General features: G+C 27.4%; 1 protein-coding gene across 1 annotated transcript; it reads right to left on the bottom strand.

The window, feature by feature from the left end:
- Positions 1-13,137: 13,137 nt before the first annotated feature.
- LOC114130602 (gamma-aminobutyric acid type B receptor subunit 1) lies at positions 13,138-21,682 on the bottom strand. The gene is made up of 14 exons (XM_050200848.1): positions 21,329-21,682; positions 20,534-20,668; positions 19,284-19,454; positions 19,006-19,222; positions 18,776-18,927; positions 17,834-17,966; positions 17,640-17,767; positions 17,439-17,580; positions 16,991-17,141; positions 16,656-16,899; positions 16,388-16,595; positions 15,450-15,706; positions 15,260-15,397; positions 13,138-14,558 (listed from the first exon to the last, which is right to left on the bottom strand). Exons 1-14 carry the CDS (start codon positions 21,554-21,556, stop codon positions 14,298-14,300), a joined length of 2,565 nt encoding a protein of 854 aa, XP_050056805.1. The 5' UTR covers positions 21,557-21,682; the 3' UTR covers positions 13,138-14,297.
- Between the last annotated feature and the right edge of the window lie 2,541 nt (positions 21,683-24,223).

The raw sequence follows: 24,223 nt of genomic DNA, 5'->3' as shown, positions 1-24,223 counted from the left end.
CCTAAATATTTTGGGCGGCTGGGCCACCTCGAGCTACTCATTAGCTACGTGCCTGGTTAACGCCGTGCATATTATTGCTTTATCGTAATAAACTATAATAAACTAATAACCATTATTTTTATTTAATGCTCTTCGTTACTTATTATTAATAAATAATATTAATCATAAAATACGAATCCGTTCATGGCGTATTTCGTATGCAACGTCTGTATTAGCAGGTGCCCATAGTGCACAACATGGTTTTTAGATACTAAATCGATATCTTAACAGCTTAAATTTAAAATAATATAGCACCAATATTAAAAAAAAAAAAATGACATCCGGGATTATTTGGTTTTCTACCTACCACTAAATACGTCATTATAAATACTTCAAGACTTTGAATAAGCCATAAATGTAATACAAATAATTAAATACTTATAGATATTTTGAAATGTAAAAATATCTTATTTGATTAGTTTATTTCAACATAATTATTTTTCTGTAATCTATGCATTTGAATTTTACTTACAGAGTAGTATAAACAAAAAAGTATGATTATAGTTATAATCGTATTACATACACACACTCATAGTATCCAGTAAAAATAATTTAAACCAAAATAATTTTTCCTCTACTAATTTTACATCGGTATTAACTTAAGTTAATAATAATAATATAATATCAGATAGTCAAAGTTCACAAAGTTCAACTCACGGCGTATACAATATATTATGTGTGTGTGTAAGCAGGGCTCATAACTTAATAGAATCCATATTTATAAGAAATTAATATGTTTAAGATCTCATTATATCATATTATTATTTAGAATTTTTGGAAAATATCCATTATTTTATTTTCGCATATTTTGATACCAATATAACAATTTTTGGTACATTTCGGTTATCGTACTCAAACAGCCGGTGGCGATGGCCGGGAAATACCGATTCCGTTATCATACTTTACACCCTAAATTTATAGCCATTTGAACTTTTGAAGTTGATCGTTTTTTGCAATTTTTGCAATGGTTGCACTTTCTTTTGATTCTGAAAGCTATCCAAGATAGTAGAGGGATATTTTCGATATTTTTCCCGAGTACAGCGCAGCGAGCGAGTAGCATCATGACGTGCATTAGGTACTTTTCAACAATTTTAATTTTCACCTAAAAAAATTGGATCTTTTCCATTATACGTAATAAAAATATAAATTAAATACTTAAATAAGTAAAGTGTAACATAACTTAAAGGAATAAGAATTGTTGAGAAGTGATGTAAACGTTGTCACTCGTTCGCTGCGCTATGCTCGGGCAAATAATCAAAAATATACTTCGACTAGTTGTGTAAAACCGAGTAGGCCTCGGAGTCAAAAAAACAGTGTAGTGTTCAGTTCATGAAATAACCAGCTCTAAATCCTACAAACGCTACCACAACTCTCTTCCTGGTCGTCCGATCTTACTAGTGAAAAAATTTTCTAACCAATTGCCAGAAATCCCCCAAATTAGATCAAAAAGAAAATAGTGTCGTGACTTAGGTACTCATTGGCTTACCTCTAAAATAATACAACCGTCGGAGCGACGCCAGTGGGCGGCTTCTCCACCCAAATTGTCCGTCTTGTAAACCTAATTCTGTACCATCACTTATACTTTTATTATACTAAAATTGTATATACTGTATGCATTAGTAAAAAGAATAATAAAAAAGAATCTATTTACGCACATATACAGTGTTTCAGTGTATGTATGTATGTATGCGTACGAGCAATAACGACTTTATGTGTACGTGTATACAATGGATATTACAGTTACAATAATATTATGTATATAATATATTTTATTGTCCACACAATATTATATCGTGTACTGACTTCGGATATACCTATCTATTTTACCGGCGACCGTAAAATTAAATTTTCTTATGAACACTTTTGGCGCTGAGGCCGTAATAATTACCGCATTATTCAAATAACGTCAAAAACGATACACAGGTGCAGTTGCCGGCGGTGGGTGAAGCAATCGCAAAAAGCCACCGCCCGTGACGTATTATATACATATACGCATAAACGTTATGTGTATATATATACTTGTGTACAATATATGTATTATAATTTATACTCAAAAAGCGCGAGGCGGTGATCATTAACCGGGCACGAATGCCACACGCACGACGACGAGCGCCCCCGGTCCTCCTTTTCGCCGCGTACAGCCACGGCAGAGCACGCCCGGTCCCGGCCTTCGAATGTCCCGGAGAGATCGCATAAGAAACAGTGTCGTAATAATTAACGCGGCCAATTAAAACACTTTGGCGTCCGCAGTTTGTTTTAACAAGAGAAACATTAAACTGTGAATGAGTAAGCGTCGGGCGCGTGTGCGTGCGAGTTACATATTATATTTATAATATAATGGACGACCGCGTGAACAAAGTAGATTAATAACACAAACACCTCTGTGCAAGTCGACCGTGTCGCGGTGGAACGGTGACAAGGGTTGCTGTTACCTACGCGGGAGAAAGGGGCAGATTATTCGAGTGTTTAACATTGTCGGGGGTGACAGGCACACACGTACGCGAGGTGGAGTTTTGGGTGTTCTCAGAACCCCCTCCCACCACCATCACGACTACCCAGAAATAACGTTTACGGTTTTTTATGGTTACAAATTATTACGAACACAAGAGGTACACAGTCATTGTGGATTTAATTTTTTGATTTTTTTTTTTTTTTTTTTTGTCATACCTAAGTATCCAAGTCCCATAATATGGAGATAAAAAAGTGTTATAAATATTGTTCATTTTTCGATGAAACGTTGAAGCATTATTATGTTTAATGATAAAAAAAAGTTATTGTATGTTTTCAGTATTTCGTTTTAAAAATACCTTCATTCCCACTTCGGAAGTTTATTCCGCGTACGTATGCCGGTATGGGGATTTTGGATTTTCTACGTATCATCGATGGTGTCAGATTTTAAAGACATCACAATTGACCGATTGTTTGTGAAAAAAAACATAGTTATTTTTATAATTTAAAGGAAGAATAAATGTTTAAATATTATTGTAACGATAATTATTCATTTTTATAGTTTTTTTGATAGACGTATTGGTGTGGAAGTGATGTGTGTGTGTGTGTGTGTGTGTGAGTGTGTGTTTTTTGCGAAAAGGAATATAATATTATATCACTAGTTGGCTGTATTATATATTTTTATGCGAACTGTATTGTTTATTATTCTTTTACTATCAAACAGAAAGACGTGTGATGTACCGATATTAGTATCGTATAAGTTATTTATAAAATTACTTTTTTTTTATTCCAGCACTAGTATGTAGTATGTAAAAATTTTAAAAACAAAACAATCTTTCTAAAACGTATACGCACCTTCAAAAATTCACTGAAAGTATACAATATTTTATACTTTTCACTTTTTGGTGAAATGTCTATACAGAAAAATCTAAAATAACTCTTGCGAGATAGATATAATTACTATATTAATTCATATGCCCATGTTAATATATGTACGCTGGGAATTAATTATTAAAATAAGATAAGTGAAAATAGCTCGATTTAATCGGTACTGGTCGTAATTTTTGCGCCTTCTATTGACAACTAAAATGTCGCCAATATTGCAGTCTCCAGCTATGGTACCGGTGCAAATGTGCGTGAAAATTGTATAAATGTATAGTAATAATAACATTATTACAGTCCCATCCCACGTACCACGAGGCATGTACAGTGAATGACGATGTCGGCCGTTGTACACGTCACAGTGACTGACCGAAATAAACTAACGAAATCCATTTGAGCAAATCGGCCTTAGAGGATTTGTAGCCGTGAGTTTAAACCTATTTACGTTTACGCTCTATACTGCTTTACCCTAGCCGACATTGCGAAGACAATGACACTCCTATCATTGACGTTCTGTTTGAAGATATACTACGATTCAAGGATTACAAGGAAAATCATTTCATCGTTATGTAATATATACACGTGATCGCCATCCTTTCTCCGGGACTCGATCATGAGGGAGGTAAGTATACGTCCTACACGACCATATACTCGATTAAAATTATCTACGAACAATGAAGTATGTCGTAGAACTTTTTATTCGTTCGACCACTTCGGCGTGTAATCTGTCGTATATATTTACTAGATAGCCACCTACCTCCCATATTCTATTTAATTGAACCAACCGTTTTTATCGTATTTCAACAACAACATTATGTTGCTAGCGTGTATTACCTGTAGAAAACAAAGAAACGAAACACCGAAGATTACCACATGAGAATTTAGCGATAATAAAAGGAGGTTATAAAACACAACCCATATCCTCTTCCGGTCTCCTCCTCCTGACCAAAAACAACGTCCCCCGTTCCCTTATTATCATTTGTTTCTCTTCCGACCTTTCGCTTACCGTCCACAGAAAAAAAATACCATGGTATTACACAGGGCGGGTATGTAATCCTATACATCTATGTATTATATATATATATATTATGATATTAACAAGCTAATAAAAAACCAACCAATCTTAACGAATTTCTCAACGATATTACTTTTCAACGCTCCGAACATGTGTTGACGATAAATTATTACTACCTAAATTTTAAGTAACGATATTGCACCATAGTACCTATACTTCTGTACATACTGTGCTCGAATAATGTATGGAACGTAATAGAACTCGAATTGCTTATATTTATATTTTATTTTTTTCATTCACATAAAAGTTATGTATTCGTTATGAGAAAAATGTAAAAGTTATGCTGCTGGCGTCACGACAAATAGTGTTGCCATGCTTTTTATGAACAATAAACTACCAGAGAGACTCAGTATTTTAGGAAAAACCCGTTAATATTGTAGAACATAAAACACAAACACAAAATGTCTCTAAAAACTCTTACAATATTTATCAGCCCATTGTGATGAATATTTTCGAAGATAATAACGAACTAAAAAGAATTTACATATTGAATACTTTATTATATGTTTACTCGAACACCACCTACTTTTAAAAATATTTGTTTCATAAACTTTGTTGTTATCTTATAAGTTATCAGATTCTAATATCTATTTAAATATATGTTCTTATTAAGTTAGGTTAAACATTTACTAAAAAAAAAATTTTAATCGACCAGTTAAATTAAATACTTAAATATATATTACATATAAGTACATTTTTATAAGTAAATAGTAAATATTATAATATAGTATTCAAATTATATAATATATTTAACGTTTATTTTAGTGAATAACTGTCAAACTATTAACTATCTTATAATATTACAATTTCTTTGTTTAATATTATGATTTTGAACCTATGATAAATGGAAAAAATTAACCGCATAAAGTTCAAGCATATTATTGTTGATGAATTATTTACAAGATGGTTACTTCTCCTATTTCAGTCAAAAACTAAATCATGGCTAGGATTATTATATTATTATAATAATACGATATACCAGATAACTTGATTTTTTTTTTTTTTTAGAATTACTTAAAATTGGTTAAGTATATAGACTATTGAACAAGAGCGTCGTAGATTAAAGTTTTTAAAACATACTTTAATATGTATTGTACAAAGAATCATTTAGTGTTATGTTTTTAGACGCTATTAAAATCATCTTATTCCAGACGTTTTAAAATACTATTCTATGCAATAATGTACCTATATTGCCTATACATTACGCCGTTTGATAAATATTGTAAACCAAAAATATCAAGAAATCCACCGGCAATTGAAAACTCGTTTTAGATCAATTAACTGTCCAGCAAATAGAGCCAAATTAGAGGTTTTTAATCAATTTAACTATCATACATTACATTTGAAAACAGTTATCTGAACGAAAGTCAGTGTATTATAAAAGTATTTAAAATAACAGGATGAGGTTTTACTCGTTTTTAAATTTATAAGTTAGTTAGGTACATGAAAACATGAAAAATATTAATAGTTTTTTATAGTTTTGAAAACTGTTTCACTTGTGATTTATATTAAATCATCATAATGGTCTTAAAAACAGTTTTATTATTCACAACAATAATTGTCCCCGTTAATTGTATTTTAAACATTACTTACATGGTATATTTTATAATTAATAATTTCCATAATATAAAATTATATTGTTTGTTTTAACAATTACAAAAATGTTATTGTGGGTATATCATTGGATTTACGACTTCTGTAAATGAATTTAAACCATTATTATCTTATAATATTAGAACTATTAATTATATTTAATAACATTTGAACAACTGTAATTAATGAAGTAGAAATAAGCAATATCTAATATATATTCGACCAACAAAATCACCAGGTGAAAAAACGTATAGACGTATAGTAAAACATAAACAAACATCAGTTTTAATAATTATGATAAAATTGTATTTCTGAGCTGATTTAAAAGTAAGTATTTATTTTCAGCGTTGTTAAGAGCTAAAATTTACATTATAAAAATAGATCGTCTGTAATAAAGAAAAAAAATGTTTATTTATATTGTTGAAATTTACATTTTTCGTTCCCCGACGTACTATTAAAACAAATTTGAGTACAACAACATAAAATAAAATAGAAAATCACAGCAATATTAGTTTATTTCATGGTCGTGAATTATTTAAATGGCAATGATCGTAAATATTATAAATTATTTAGTTTTGATAAATTGCTCACGACTATTATATTATAATTTATAATGCGCATCGCCGCGTCATCTATAATATCAGACACTCGCTGTTCGCCAGATCCAACTTATTCTCTCGTTTTAATTTAAATTTATATTACTATTATATAATGTGTTAACAGGGCTGCAGAATACAATTAAAACTATAAGCGAATTGTGTATTTCGTTATTAAAACTATAAGTGAATAGTGTATTTGGTTATTAAATTTATAGCGATTAAATGATGTTTTTCGTGGTAAACATTGCAAAAATATGTCTCGCCCCGAACAAATCGTATACCTATCTCCTATTTAGTATGTACACAACGTTGTTGTATAAGTACACGTTTTAATTTAAATTCTAAACAATTATTTATACACGGCTTACCTATATAATGTATATTTTTTTAATGTACACATATACCTATTGTGTATTTATGTGTTTGTTATAATGAAAAAAGTAGAATATGTTTACTTTTCTGTTAAATGTTTACATTAAAAACTATTAAAATAACTCGATGGATTTTATCATATAACCTAACCTAACCTACCTATTATACTAAATTATATATTTATTTTTTTTTTTTTTTTTTAGGTGGGAAAATACGATAAATTTCATTATTTTCTATATTCGCGGTGGTTGTACACTGCTAACGACGGAACGCTGTTAATTATTAATTTTCTCGAAAGCCACTTTGTGCGCGTGTTTGTTTGTATGTGTGTTTGTGCGCTGTACAGAGTCCGAGTTCGTGACTTCCGTCCTTCCGGGATTGCATCTCTATATCTATGCGCACACAACGGCTCGCATGAACTACGCGCGGCCGCGGCGGTGCATATAAATCACTAGACGATTTTATGAGCGCGCGACGGCGACGAGGACGACGTGAAAAGGCGCGCACAAGAGAGAAGAAAGGGTATTAAATTTTAAGGTGATAAACCCCGACCGGGTCGTATTTGGAACGGTTTCCGAAGCTTCAACGACGAAAATTTACATGCCGAAATATGTATATATGAATATAACAATAATTATAATGATATTACGTGAAGACTGTAGCAGCAGCGGCACATCTCTCCTCTCGCTCTCTATGCCTCCGGCTCCACCCTCTCTCGTCCTGCGGGACAGACGACGGCAACGTGCGGCGTTATACCGTACTCTGTGGTCCACCCTGCACTGTTCGCAGCATCGGCCTCGCCATCAGAGTACAAGTAGCTATATATGTAGTGGTAGTAGTAATTTCGCCAAACCGATATTGTGAGAGGCCATTGTTTACTGGTCTCACAATTTGCATGATAAACAACTGGCGCGCTCGTTTCGGACGCCGGGCGGATTTCTGTGTACGCGCGTTTCTGCGGACGACGTTCTGCCCGGCACGCGCGGTTAATACAATATAATACGTACAATAAATCGCCGGGCGATTCGTTAAACATTATTATAATACTAATATTATTATACATTATAATGACGGTGACGTTTTGTTTCGAGAACGGTGTTTGTATGGCTTGGCGGACGAGTGTGTGCGTGTGCATTGTACATAGTGTACATATATATACTGATGTACAACATAATAACGGGTCACCGACAAAAGTTAGATTTACCGAACCCACCGTCGGCTGAAACCAGCTCTCTCTCTCTCTCTCTCTCCCGTGGTGGGATGCGGTTATATTATTATCTCGGTTAATATAGTAATTTTTATATTTTATAAAAGGCGATTTGTAGAAGCGGCGTTATTCGAAGTAATATCCACTACGATTTCGATCGTATTTTAAAACGACTGAGCGGTCCCGAAATACAAAATGAAACATTCTTAGTACCTAAATAACCTAAAACTACTTAATATCAAATGTATTTCATTTAAACTACACCTAGTAAACAACTCATCGTTTTCATGATTTCTCTTGTAATAATATTATAAATTATCTACAAAATCAAGTCAAGAATTAAAATTAATAAAAACAAAATGTTAAATTTTAATTTATAGTATGCTGGATGTTTTTGTAGGATCGGTATAAATTTTATACAAGAACGAGTAACATCTGCTTAAGTTAAACAGTCAACTTGATATTCAACTTTATTAACATTAACAGTTTTAATATAAACATTATGAAAAAATAAAAATAATGACCATAACAATAGATTATTTATTTATGTCAGTCTTACCAAATATCTTTAAATACATAAAAATATAATATCCAGTTATAAGTAAATACGTTAATAATAATTATTTATATATATATATGATGCCGATGATGATATTATTATGTATGTTATGTATGGTCTTTTTGTAAATTAACAACCATCAATAGGATTATATTATGTTTGAAATTAATTTTATACCATAACAGACGTTGTGAGTAAGTTAAGTATGTTAGTTAATGTCTTATTAACTAACCTTATACCTACGTATGATCTATCCCCGATTACGCGTGATAATACAATATAAAATTAAGAAAAACAATAAAATCATTATAAACTTTTCATACGCTAAAATACAATAAATAAATACAAATACAATTAATCACTATATTATTCAGAACTATTTTACATTTTAAATTTGTATAATACTTATCTAGAAAATAGTAATAACTTGACGCTGTTTATAATATGTCTGATAATTTGTCTATAGTTAATTTCTATTCCTATTTGGCTATTTACGTATACAATCGTCAAATATTTAAATTGATGTATTTTGTTGCTTTTGAAAGAACATTTAAAATTAAGTTTGTAATATGAATGACTATAATATATATTATTGATAAATTTACAACTTCAGTTTTACGGAGAATTAGGATTTTTACATTATTTACATTTTATACACCTACATATTATTATTATCTTATTTACCTATTCACTTTTTTATTCAATCGCATTTTTGTTTTAGACTAATTTTATTGAAAAAAAAACGTTATTATTTAAAACAACAAGTAATAAAAACTACAGAATAGTGGAACTATTTTTCAACTCACTCAAGATATCTTATATATTTAACTGTTCACCCTATGATCACGTAACAATATTTTAATTAAATCTATTAAGTGACCATTACTCCACTTTGACTGTAAAGCCGCATTCTGACGACTGGTGTATACTTGGTCAATATTTGGTATTGGTGGTGACTACTGACTTACCATGCCGTCGGATCGACATACTACTTGTACAATTATTTATCTCTGGCGTCGTTTCCAAGGATTATCGGTAAATGTAACACAAGTCCAAAAAACGGTTAATATAACTTGTCAAGTACACCAGTGGTGTGAACACCGTAATCGTGAACTGGTCAAATGTACAATTATTGGCGTATTTGGCAAGTACTCCAGTCATGAGAATGTGGCTTTTTAATACTATAAAAAAATAATCAATATGTACGATTAAATTATATTTTCTTCTTATGAACACATAATCCATTTATTAATTATTAGTTTATTATAGTAATTTACTATTACGGACACGACACCAATTTAAGCATAAATACATAACGATCTATACTTTTAGACTATAGTTTACCAACAATCTACATGTTTTGTTGTTGGTGGGTATAAAGATAAGTTATGTTACAGTCAAGTAGTGGAGGGTAGGTGTTTGATACGATGATTTATTCAGAATTTAATGAATTCATATACAATTATTCTGACCAAGTTTATAACACCGACTTAGGTCTCATAATAATTATAATGATATTCCAATTCCTCGTGACATCTGCTAGTCATAGCAGGCACACATTTTAAAATAATATAATAATATGCAAACATGTTGCTTCAGGAAAACATTCTTATTTTAGACTTGAATATTTTAACAATATTATGCATGATATTACCAACGTTCTAATCTCATTCCAAACCAAAATGTTTTGTATTTTGTTCATTAAAAACGAATAGCGTCATTATTTTTACTTTCTTACGACAGATGATGTATAAAGTTTGTCCAAAACAATTCTAAGAAAACAATTATTATTAATATTATTATTGTTATTATTCATGAATTTATTTATACTTGCAAAATTCTTGCAGCATAATAATTACTTGAATTTCTAGACAATTTATTATTTGTTAAGACATTTCTTTATATAATTCAAAAATCTTTTAAATGTATTCTCAAATTCGTCATGACATAAATAAAATTAATAATAGTTGATTTGAATTAAAAATAAAATAGTGATAATAATGGCAAATACAAAAATTACCTTATACGTTATATCAGAGGTCTCAAATTCACGGCCCGCGAGCCTTTTCTGTGCAATCTGCCATGGATTTCGTCAAAAATGTTGATGTTGTTTATTTTATATTTAGTATTAATAGGATTAAAAAAAAATTATTTTGCCGGCTAATCTTTGATGTAAATATATTTGGGTCGTTTGGTAAATTGAGTTTGAGACCACTGATGTGTTATATGGTATGATTATTTAAACTTTAAACATAAACAATTATAGAACCCGAAGATATTCAGAAAACTATGTCAATAATTATAAATGATAAGTATTAATATATTATATATAATTTAATTATGCCATAACATTTTCTTTTACCAAAACAAAATATACAATTAATAACTATTTTATTTAGAACTAACTATTTTCCACTTCTATAATGAGTACCTAGTAAATAATAATATCTTTACACAGTAGGTACCTATAATATGTTCGATAATTGATCTATAATTGATTTCTATTCTTTTTTATACAATCGTCAAATAGTTCAATTGATATATTTTTTCGTTTTTGTAAAAATATTCAAAGTTAAATTTACAATATATTAATGGTTTTAACATATTATTGATAAGTTTACAACTTCTGTTTTACGGAGAATTCGGATTTTCACATTATTTACATTTTATACACCTACAAGTTATTATACCTTATTTACCTACGTAGGTACTTTTTTGTTCAATAGCATTTTTTATACTTAAATTTTATTGAAAAAAACTATTAACTGTTTGAAACAGTACGTAATAAAAGATTGAAGAATAGTGAAAACTGAAAACTTAATATACAATTTTTGATTGAAACTAAAATATTCAAAAATATAATATATAGGTATTTATAACGAGTAACTATATACCTATGTACCTACTTCTTAGATATCTAAATTTAACATTAAATAAGGAATAAGGACTGCTGACATGACATTATTTAATATATTAAGAAATTCTACATTATTTATATATTACTCTATAAATATTACAGTTATTTTCATATGAATAGATTGTTTAATAGTTTGATATACGATGTATCTCAATTAGGTATATGCCGTTATAAAACATATGATTCTTATAAACGAGTATGTTTTTTAGTATAGAATACTTACTTTTCAAATGCTGAAATTTGATCGACACGTTCAACACGTTCATTGATGTCCAACCACAAATGATTTAAATAATAATAATACAAACACATTACGTTTGAATGATATAGGAAATGATAGGATAATTATTAATGTACTGTGATAAATAAACCAGTTTGTGTAATACATTTGTTACAATCGTTTTCAAACATCAAGTGGCCTATGGTTTAAATAACGAAATGTATTTTCAAAAATTGAAAAAATTATCAAATACGATTTTTAAAGAAAAAAATAAAGATAGCTTTATTATGATAAGAGAAAACTTAACATATCATACGTTATACTATAAATAATTAATAGGAATGCTTCAACGTAGAGCTTGTATTATATAATTAATACCATACTTACGTTTAAATTAAAATAATTAATAAGTGGTGATAATATCACCCAAAACAGCTGTTTACCTTATTCTACCATTTCTACATCACTGAGACTTACTCAATATGCATACATTGTCAAAAAAAGTACATCCATTCTGTTAAAATAAATCACACCACCCGATTAGAAATTTCTCATTTATCAAAAAACAAAACATCTAATGAATAACACTTAATACATTATCCCTCTAAATACAGGTAGAATGTTATCCATTTAATAATCAAGAAAAAAAATTTAAATGAAAACAAAATATCATGAACCAACATGTATTAACTTTTACAGCAGATGGTGTTAATTTAAATTACGTAAAATTCGTTTTCGTCTAATTGTAGAGTCAAATAATGCGTTAACGATGGTGTCCTGCTCCTCATCCTGTAGGTTACATTTGACTGTTCTCGTCAATTCTTGATAGCTACGCAAAACAGTAGTTTTAAAAACAAAATAATAAACCCGTAGTTTTTGTAGGATTTGATTTTGTTTTTAATAATCACATTTCAATACTACAGTTGATTAATATTTGTAATTTATAACAAAGTATTTTTTTTACAGAAAAAATGATTATTATTCATATATGGTTATAATATCTAGTGGACAACAAACCGTTTAATTTTAACATGGTAACATTTTATGAAAGTAATCAGATATGTTTTGCAAAATTAACACACAATGTGATAATATGATTTAATTTATATCAGTAAAAATTCAATGCTGAATGATTTATGGTGAAATTGAATGAAATAATTATATAAATGCACAACAATTCATCAATATTAGTTTTTTTTTTAAATTTAAACACAGGTACAACTCAATTATAATAAAAGTAATATGTATTCTGTATACATATATATATAGTATATACTGTTCATAAACTGAACAAAAATAATTTTAATGATTTAAATATTTGTAAGCTGATTTATATTTTATTTTTACAATGATAAAGTAAATTATTTATGATTTAATTTTAATATTGGGTATAATGCGTTCGTATGTATAATGTGTATGGAAAATTTGCTAAGTTAAGAATGAATATTATACTGGCGCTCAAAGAAAACCTAGTACAACCACTTCAAATATTTAAGTAATGTAGAAACCTGAAAATTTTTTGTATTATAGTGATTCGCACATTCAAAATTAATTTTATGACGATTTTTCTTTAGTTTTCAATTAAAAATGAATATATCTATACCTAAAATATTTAGTTATAGATCAGTAAGTAATTAAAAGACATTATTGAATCGTAAAAAATATTTAAATTTTATACGATTTATAAATAAGTAAAATAAGTATAATAGTTCGAATGAAAAAAAAACCCCAGATAACAGTTGTTAAATCTCATAAATAATGTGATAAAATAAGTGTAACAATTAATTTGTATTTTGATATTCTGAAATACAACTTACGCTGTAAACAGTGGAAATCGTATACCAGAATTGATAATTTATTATAATATCAAATATTAATCATCAATGATGCTGAAATAAAATTTCGTTAAAAAGATTCTAGTTGAATTCAATTTTAAAATCTTCAAAAACTATTTTATGTCGAATTGTTAATCTGCAAATATTAATTTCGTCAAATTTTGTTTTTGAATGAATTTCGCTGACCTTAGTGTACGGGAATTAAAATTTTGACGAATAAAAGTATTATGACAGTTCGGTAAGTGTATTTAATTTGTATTTTAATATTCGCTGCTTTGAATGTAAAACATAAAGAATATTGATAAATATTTGAAAATTATTTCCCTCATACCTACTGCTATAATATGCATATATTATTATAATATAGTATATTAAGTACCATTTTGTTAATTGTGTTGATTGTATCGTTTTTGTATCTTTTGTTTAAAGATTTTAAATATTATTTTTTGAAGAAACAAGTTTTTTAGTCACCCTGTATGAAGTAAAATGATTAAATTGTTTGTTGGTCGATTGTTTTAAAGCATATTATAGTAAATATATCGTCTAAGAATTCACAAGTAAGACTCAGAGAATTCCATATCTGAAGCACTAGCTCTAGAATAAGAAGTGGCCGTACCAGCAATGAACGCTGAGTCCGATGTACCTTCGCCAGTTATGAAATCAGCTACAATTAAAGTATCTTTATTTACCGACTGCGATAAGAACGAGTGTTCGGTTAACTGCGACTCATCGTTCCATTTTAGTTCAGTCTTATCAGTATCGCCCCTCAAACTGAATAGGTCAGACTTAAGTTGTTTTAATCGCTCCTCTTTCTAAAAAAAAAAAAAAAGTTCATAATAATAATTAAAAGTAATTACGGCAGTTAAATGGCGAACCAATTTAATTAGGTTGAAGAGGTATATCTAATACAATTAGAAAAAAAATACAACAATCCAAAAATATTCTATATTCAAAAAACAAATCAAAATTCGTTTATTAAAATAATTTTAGAATGCGTATTTCTTTGTTTATTCCTTGTGCAAAATATATTATATATACATCACTAAGACATAATAACACAAGTAGGTGTATTGAATTTTTATATTATATTGTGTAATTAATATTACTGTGTGCAATGTGTGTATTTTCTTTACTTGATTATTTATTATTTTTTTTTTTAACACAATTGAACTTAATAGGTAACTTTTTACGTTTTAGAAATTGGAATTTTTAAGTTTTTCTTTAAAACCCATCTAAATTATTTATTTAAGTTAATTGTGATTTATATTTATTTATTTATTTAGCTAAAAATATCTTAATTAAATCATAGATTAATTATTAGTTATGACATAAATTATATCGGTGTATAACATTTTAATTTTAAATATTTTCTGAAACTATATTCGTTCATTAACATTTAATATAATATATATATTAAAAAAAAAAAGTACTCAATTTAATAGTTTTATCACTTTGGCCTTAGTTTTAAAATGTTTATTTTGTTTATAATATTACGTTAATATTATCAATATACCTCTTTTATTTTAGCAGCAAGTTGTTTATTTTCTTCAATAAGTCTCTTATACTTATCTTCGTCTTCTTTTGACATTCCAGCATCGGGGTTATATTTAGATTCCGGTTTATCATGAGGATCCCGAATTACTTCGATCACCTAAAATGTACTGTTATTCATCTGTCACAGTTTAATTTGTATTATTTCTTACTTTGGGTACGAATATTAGGGCCATGGAAAGGAAGCAACAGAAAATAACAGATAACGCTACAAAAGCAAAACTAGCATCTTGCTGTGATGCCGTCACCATTATCACCGGCGTAGTTATCAAGCACGTAACAACCACATTGTAAATTGACATTCCGACGTACCGTGAATCATTTATTTGTCTCAGTTTGACACTTCTGGTTTCGTATGAGACGAAAAGTCCAAAGAGCAAAAGCAACCCTTTATAGCTTAATGTTAAACCTAAAAATGATGAAGTTAAATATTAGTATTTTATATAATATTTATCATATAAAATATGTATTTTTGTAAATAATATTGCTTAAAAAAAACAATGATCAAAATTAATGGAACAGGTTTGGCGAAATCATTAAATAACGCAATAAAAGCAACCAATTGGTATTTTAAGAAAACATTTTAATTTTTAATCAAAATATTAATATTAATATTATATACACATGACTACATGAGTTTAGTAAACCGCAATAATAATAAATACGTTTAATTTAAAATTTCACACATGAATATTGTACTCTTTTTACTTATTAGTAAAGGTACCTAATCTAAAAGGACTAAAACTACTCCACAAATTAATAAAACCAGTGATTATAAACACAGAAAAAAAACTCAAACTTGTCTTTCCTTAATGAAAAAGGTTTAAAATCTTTTTGATCTCTATTCTCCTAAGATTAAGTACTAATAAAGTTATTTTAAAATATTCCATTTAATTCTAACCTCCTTCCCGCGTTATTTAATATTTTACGTGGAAACGTCAATGTTATATCATCCATCACAAACACATTATGATACACAAAACTATTTGAACAAATAGGTAAGAATTATTATCATATTTACTTATCGCTTTCTTAAACTATGTTGTTTTAAATCATATAATTTTAAATACAATGTAGATTTAAAACTTACTTAGCCAAAAGTTGTGATTTTCACTCTTACAGTGCTCTAATTCTGGTCTTATTTTTATGTCATCGTTGCTATTTAAAGGATTTTCCATAGGAAATACTTGTATATCACGCTTCAGAGGATCCATACATTGCCATAAGAAAAGAATTGCAACATCAACAGCCAGTAAAAATATTACGATCGAATACATTTTCCAGGGCTGCAAAGCTTTCTAGAATAGTAAATTTTTAAATAAATAAGGGTAACTACAAAATCTCAATACCAATATTACCCTAATTGCGCTTTTCTTTTGACTAGTGTGTAGTCTGTGTACTCTCCACACCTTACTATACATAGCTCCATAACCCAGAGTAAATCCAATTGACAACACCCAAGTTTTTATTTGGCATATGTTTGGAAAAACCGACGGTGATATAATTTGACCATCTAAGCCAAATAAATAAATACTGCTCAAGCTCAATACACAGCCTGACAACATTATTGTATTGCAAGCCGGATATGATTGAGCAATAACCCTGGAATTATGTTAATAAAAATAATAAATAATATTAATCAATATTAAACACGCAAAAATTAAAAAATTGATTTTCATTTGGAAAATAGTACCTTCTATGATGATTTAGAACATTAAATACAATAAGGCTAACTGCTCCAAGTATCCCGATAGTTGTGATTACCCACATACAAATCAATAATGGTATCGATAACGTGCGCAGTACACGTCGAATTACAGTTCTGTCTTGCGGAACTTTTCCACCTATTTAAAATATATAATATAGATGTATACTGTACAGTTTTACATGTATGAGTAACTAAATATATAATATAATATATATTCATAATCCCATAAAGAAAAAATGCATTAACGTGATACGTGAAGTGTTCAAATGTTAAAAGTCAAACTGAATTATTTAACTTAATATTATTGTTACATACATCATGTAACAATAACATGTACTTATATGTTTATTTAAAATTTCATGATTTTTAAGCTGATTAACGTGAAAACATATTTTCTTAAATACATACAGAATACATTTATTATAATACTCACCTATCCATTTCTCTTTATCGAACCATGTTAAATTATCATCCTGTGTGTCATAGTAACCGAGCTTAACGTATTTTCCATTAATAACTTGTTCAATCTGCGTTAATGCTATACGGTCACCTTGTGAACTAAAAGCTACCCAACCCTAAATTGTTTTTTAATATTATACATTTTTAAAAAAATCATTTCTATTTGAAAACTCACTGATATCCCGAGAAACTGAGTCGAATTTATAGCTGAATATATATGATCAGCAATTTCTTTGTTGTTGTAATTAAAGCTGGTAATTGATTTTCCTTGTTTTTCCAGGATAGTCATAGTTTTGTTGAAAGCTAATTTTTCAAAATAAATAGCTCAGTAATTAAACTAGAATAATAATTTATAATTTTATTCAATACCCAACGCTACAGCCCAAACTGCATCGTATGCTAACGGCGCTTCTTGATAACCTTCAGGATAACGATGTCGATCAATTGCATAACCTTCTAATCTTAAAACATTTTCTAGCCTTTTTCGAAAGTCTTCAGAAGTCTAAAATAATGATGAAAAATAATATGTTAATTATTTTCAATATGTATAGTAAATAGCAGTGGTTAACAATATAGGTGGCCCGTGGTTCGATTTTGGACCACAGTGAAAAAATAAATAAACAATCAAAACTATTTTACTTTAATGTTGATATTATTTTCATTATTTTTCTCTGTATAGGCTCAAAACAACTTGATAAACAAAAAAGTTTCTCTGAATTTCAAAATATTTTTTTAAAATCATCCGAAATTCCGGACCTTTTTAGAAACTAATTGCTGACCCCTGATATTTAGAATTTTGAGCTGTTTGTTTCGTTGTGTTATAAATTATAATAAATAATAATGTCGTGCTTAGTTTTATATGGTAGTTAGTTTAATGTTTTTTATATTTGCTTAAACTTCAAGTAAGTAGATTAAATAAATTAAATCTAAAATCAATTTTTACTTATGTAAATACACATTATCCAAATATTTAACTCATGTCCAAAATCCTAAAGACATAATACTTAATAAACTTTAACTTTATATTAGTCAATTTTCATCAACAAACTATAATAAATTATCATTCACTTTTATTCAATACTGCTCAATTTCAATTAATCAATTTATAAAAATTTTAATACCTAACTTAATAAAATAATATTACTAATTTGTTTCATAACATAACTTATCACTCTTATATCTTCATTTTTAGAATATTTTTAAACAATTTACATTTGTATTTTTATTATTATTTTTTTTAATTTTAACTAAATGAACAAAAATATTTTAAATATATTGGAATGATCGTTATTTAAAAAAAATCTATATTACCTGGCCAGAAATAGTCTTTTGGTTAACATTTTGATTCCACATAAGAGCTTCAGTGGTAATGTGACCTTCAGCTGCAATTCTCATTTCTTTTTTTGTACATTTTATTCCTTCTTCTTTTAAGTTAACTTCAAACCAGTTGTCTTTGTACCAACCTAAATATTATTTACAAACATATATTTAAATACCATATTTAATGAATAAAGTAATTCAAAATAATTAAAAATGCTTACCAATAAAAAACCACACATAGGCTTTTCCATATAACTGCTGTTTATACATCTCACATAATACTTTTCTAGCAGCAACGACGTAAAATAAGCCAACAATTATCCTGGCGTCTTGTCTACGCAAGTTTTTAACAGCATCAGCTGGATCACTCACAAAACTTTGCCTGGTAATTATTTCAATGCCGTTTTGTTTGCATCTAGTCTCTATATCCTCCACTGTCTGTAAATACAATTTTCATTTAAATATTCAAATACACTACAAGTATATTTTTAATACATACAGAAATAAACACTTCTTCAGTTTGCTGAAGAATCGCTATTCTATACCATTCAAATTTTTTCATTAATGTTATTCTAGTTGGACTATGGACAGTAGCTGAAGGATGTGTTCTAAACAGTGTGGGAAAGCGATTTCTATCTGACAATGCTGGCGAACTGGCACCGTAACATAACTGAAAAAAAATATATAATGATGAATATATATGTACAAAATAAATATGTAATAAGATAAAAAAAAATTGAAAATAATTTAAGAAAGAAAATTTAAATAGGTAGGGTTTTTCAAAAATAGTTAAATAGTTACGGACATAGAGAAATGTTGATTTTTATTTTCTAATTGTATAACATAGACCTATTACCTATATTACAATAAACAATTAATTATAACGAAAACTTAAATACACTACGTAAATTATTACGAGCAATTCTAATTTAAACCATATACCATATAATTATTATGATTTACATCACCACTTAGTTTATTTTAGGTGTAGAATATAATAAATAAATTATTTAAGAACATATTATATATCTTTTAGAATTATTTGAATAAGATTAAATGAAACTATTATAGATTTTTTATTTTTATTTTTTTTTTTTTATATGGTTTTATATCATTTAAATTATAATTTTACTGCAATAATATATCTGTATACCTAATAAAAAATATAATTTTCTTAATTTATTATTTCAAAAACAAAACTCTAAATCTAAAAAAAATAATGGCATTACGCCAATTATATAAAATATGTTTCACAAAAAAAAAGTATTTAAAAACCATTTTTACATTTAATTTATTATTTGTAAAATATTGTTTATACTTGACCAATAAATTAAATGTATTATTGCTGTATTATTGATATTAAATTTGATTATGAATTCTCGAGTATAAATATACTAAGTTCAATAGGCTTATACTATATTAAGTAAACTTTTGGAAAATATTTTTCTAGAAATAAAATAATAATAATTTATGTTTTTTATCCGTATTTTTTTTTAATCCTGCTAATGTCCTCTGTGTTAATGTGTAAATAAATCATATTAGATCTATATTTTGTTTTCATTTCAAAACTTACAAGTTAGACATAATTATATATATATTTTACTTAAGATAAATATGATTAACACGTATTTATATAAATTGTAGAAGTTGAAGATAGAATAACTAAATTTATCGTTTTATTACTATAAAAAATGTCAATTAAATTCACTGAAATAAAAGAAAAATTATTCATTTGCTTTTATTACTTACAACAACTAAATTCCACATTTTTGCGGCTTCGGCAACAGTTGTGCATACAGTACTGCATCCTGCTAATAACATTAGTTTTTGAGGTTTGTTATATAGTAGATCATACATAACTGATGCACCAAGTCCAGGATCACACTATACAAAATAAACAAATTACTGTTATTTTTTTTTTTATTAAACTATTAGGTACACATATACAATTAATATAATACATTAATTAATGTAACATTACTTTCGGTCGATAAATCCAAAGTAAAATTGAGAATAATAAAATTAAAATTAACAATAAAAGAAATAAAACGTTCACTTAAAATACTATTTTAATATAATATAGAAAAAAAATGTACAGTATTTGTAAAAATAATATGTAAACAAAACATACATTGGTATAAAGTAAGAACTAATTAAAAGTAAAACTTAAAATCTTCTTAAATATAAGATAATGAGTATTGTATTAGGCGTGTAATTTATTTATTAATACTTTTAGAATATATTAATTATAATAGTTGTCAAAAAATGAATTGTTTTTATAATTCTATATGTTGACTTTTCATATTTTCATATTTATTTTAAAAATGTAATACTTATTAATATTAAAATCGGTGACTTAAGATATGAATAAAAATTACAAACTTCAGTCATTAATCAATAAATAATTTAATAATAAATATATGATTTTTCAACGCAAAATATTTATTCTTATTGAATATGAATACTAGTGACATCATAAATAAAATTGTTTTGATAACTGTATGAGTGAATATTCCTAATATAAAATATTTGGTAATAACTTACCTCGCTATCATTCCAATGCAATTTCAATTGATATCCGGATAGAATGCTATTCTTGTTCACATCTTCCAAAGCTAGCCGAACTGCAGGCTCACAAGCTTGACCTCCTTGCCATCCACCTTTGCCGCGGATCGGGAATATGCCGCCGATGTGTAATACATTGTCGTCCTCTTCTAATGAAAACGGAACATCGGTTAACAGCACAATTACGACTACCGCAAATCGAATCATTTAGCCGACGGGTAAACAAATAAAAAACCTATTTGTCTACATAACGGTATTATATTAAAATGTACAAGCCATAACGTCGAGTTCGGTCAGATGTCCCACTCTGTGTCAGTGGATTTTACCGGGGTAAGGACTTTGGTATTGATTTTTGCAAAGTCCGTGGAGCGCTGGTCTCCATGCTGTCGCCCTTAACATGTGGTAAAATGGAAGAAATAGTTTATATTATTTACTTTCTATGCTAAGTGATTGTTTAAAACAACTTACTGATTTATTATAAAAGTAAATATAGATAAAAGTAATAATTTCATCATTTCAATATGTATAAATATGTGTAATAAGGTATCATTAATATATATATTATATGCAAACGATATAACGATTAATGTAAAATCCCTTACTTTAATCATAATTCATTTTTACTTCTATAGGTACATATTAATGATTTAAAACAAAAAATAACGTTAATTAATTTATTGACTATTCGTCAACTGATAAACAAACGCTTCCGGAAAATATTACTTTACATTTTTATTATACTTGATGTATAACTTATAAGAAATTCAGAATTAAAGTATTAAAATTTATGATTTCTTCAACCATTATCATACGAGAATTGATTACTTTTATTTTTTTATACTAAACTATTATTATTTATATCTTTACTATAAAATTCTAATACGGTATAATGTATTATCAAAATTCATACACTATTATCAACATATACTAAGAATAATTGTAGGTTTGTAACCCATAATGTATAATCCATATTTAGTGAATATTGAACCATGAAATAATTCACACCTAATATCGAATTGTACGTGAAATATTATTATACCTACACGTAGTATTTTACAAAATAAATACTTAAATACGTGTGATAAATTAATCATTGTGTGTACCTGCCTATATGAACACATAAAATCATTAAACGATGTTTGAATAGGTTAACATTCATAAAATTATAATATTTTGTGTTAAATTGAATAACCATCGTCTTTCAACATTGAAATTAAAAACAATATAGGCAGGTAACTCTGTTTAAAAGTGAATAGGTGAGGTAGGGAGTTTCTATAAACAATAATAAATTAAAGATAATACACAAGGACATATCTCCGACAATTTGGCCAATTCATGGAAATAGAATATTGATTATTTATCTTTAAAAAAATATCTAAATAACAATATAAGAACCTGAACAGACATTTGAAATGTAAAATACGCAGGCTTAAGTCTGTCTATGTCAGATGATCAAGTCTGTTAAAAAATAATACAGACCATGTATTAAAGAATAAAAAGTGAGCATTTCGTACAGATCATAATAAATTATTATATTATTATTTTACTGACAAAATTATAGACTGTGAAAAACTCGCAAATGAAAAAATAAATCTGTGGACTCGCTCTGTTGTAATAATATTTTATTATTTTGACTGTACCTCCCATCATTGTGTAAATAATTATAGTGTATACTCTATAACTATATTAAATGTGTTAAATTTTAATTCAACTATAAAAGAAACAGTATATCACTTTTTTGTCAACCTCTATTTCTAAAGATATTATATAATTTATTTATATAGCTATTATAGTAATACTATGTATAGGTATAGGATGAATCAACTTTTTTCAATAAAAAAAACATATGCATTTTATAATAATTAATAAGTATTATAATACAATATCTTAAAATACTGTTATAAACGTATGTATAAGTCAATACAAACATATTATTGTAGATATTAATGTGAATAAAATATTCGAGGTAAAAATATTTTAAAATAAATGTAAATATTTATGAAATTATATTGTGCATAGAAAATAATAATAACATTTATTAATAATGAATAGTTTTAAGTCCCAGCTGTGTTTAAAAATTTTTGAATTGCAATAAAATTACTATTTTAGTTTTTAGTCAAAAACTGGTGTTAAATAGATACTCCGTTTTGCACTCTTACAGCAATTTTTTTTGTTAATTTTGTCTTATTATTTTAAAAAGTATACTGTGATTTTTCTATTTTTTAATTCTACTTAAGTCCAACTTTATAGATTTAATTTTAAAATAGAAATAAATTTTAAGGTATTGAAACAGTTTTACTCTTCTAAATAGTGATAACAAACATAAGAATATAAAGACACTTATACAATATACATGCGCCCATATCGTTATAAAATCAACACATTTAAGACCAAGGAACATAATATTTTGATTTTTAGATTCATCTGAGCGGATTAATAAATACTCGTATATTAACTTTACAATGTGTGTGTGTGTGTTGTTGTTTTTTTTTTTTTTTTTTTTTTGAGGGACATTTGCAGACATTCGTTAATTTTACATTGATTGACAATTTTTCTAGTATTAAATTAGATTTAATTAGTACTTTGAGGAATCAAAAGTAAATATTTCACTGCACCTCTTTTTGATAGTTGCGAAAAAGAAATAAAAAAAAAATCAGGAAAATTGGAATTTTTGCACTTCCAATTTTCGACATAATTAGTTTTGTTTTTTTGGTGTAACTAAATCGAATAACAGTAAATACATGACATTTTCATAAAACGTTTAAATTATCATTCTCTATTTACGATAAAAATTTCAAAATATTTCGACCATATTTTTTTCTCATTATGGGAAGGTTATTAATTATTATATAAATTAAGAAATTTTCAATCCTT

Source organism: Aphis gossypii, chromosome 2, assembly GCF_020184175.1.
Source record: "Aphis gossypii isolate Hap1 chromosome 2, ASM2018417v2, whole genome shotgun sequence".
NCBI lineage: Eukaryota > Metazoa > Arthropoda > Insecta > Hemiptera > Aphididae > Aphis > Aphis gossypii.
This window is presented reverse-complemented; position numbering and strand designations above follow the sequence as displayed.

Bases quoted from the DNA above. Each gene is read 5' to 3' on its own strand.
- LOC114130602 (XM_050200848.1), bottom strand. From the start codon at position 21,556: ATGATTCGATTTGCGGTAGTCGTAATTGTGCTGTTAACCGATGTTCCG. The intron at 17,581-17,639 runs GTGAGTTTTCAA...AAAACAATTTAG, and splicing joins CTCAGTTTCTCGGGATATCA to GGTTGGGTAGCTTTTAGTTC. The intron at 17,142-17,438 runs GTGAGTATTATA...TATTTTAAATAG, and splicing joins CGATAAAGAGAAATGGATAG to GTGGAAAAGTTCCGCAAGAC.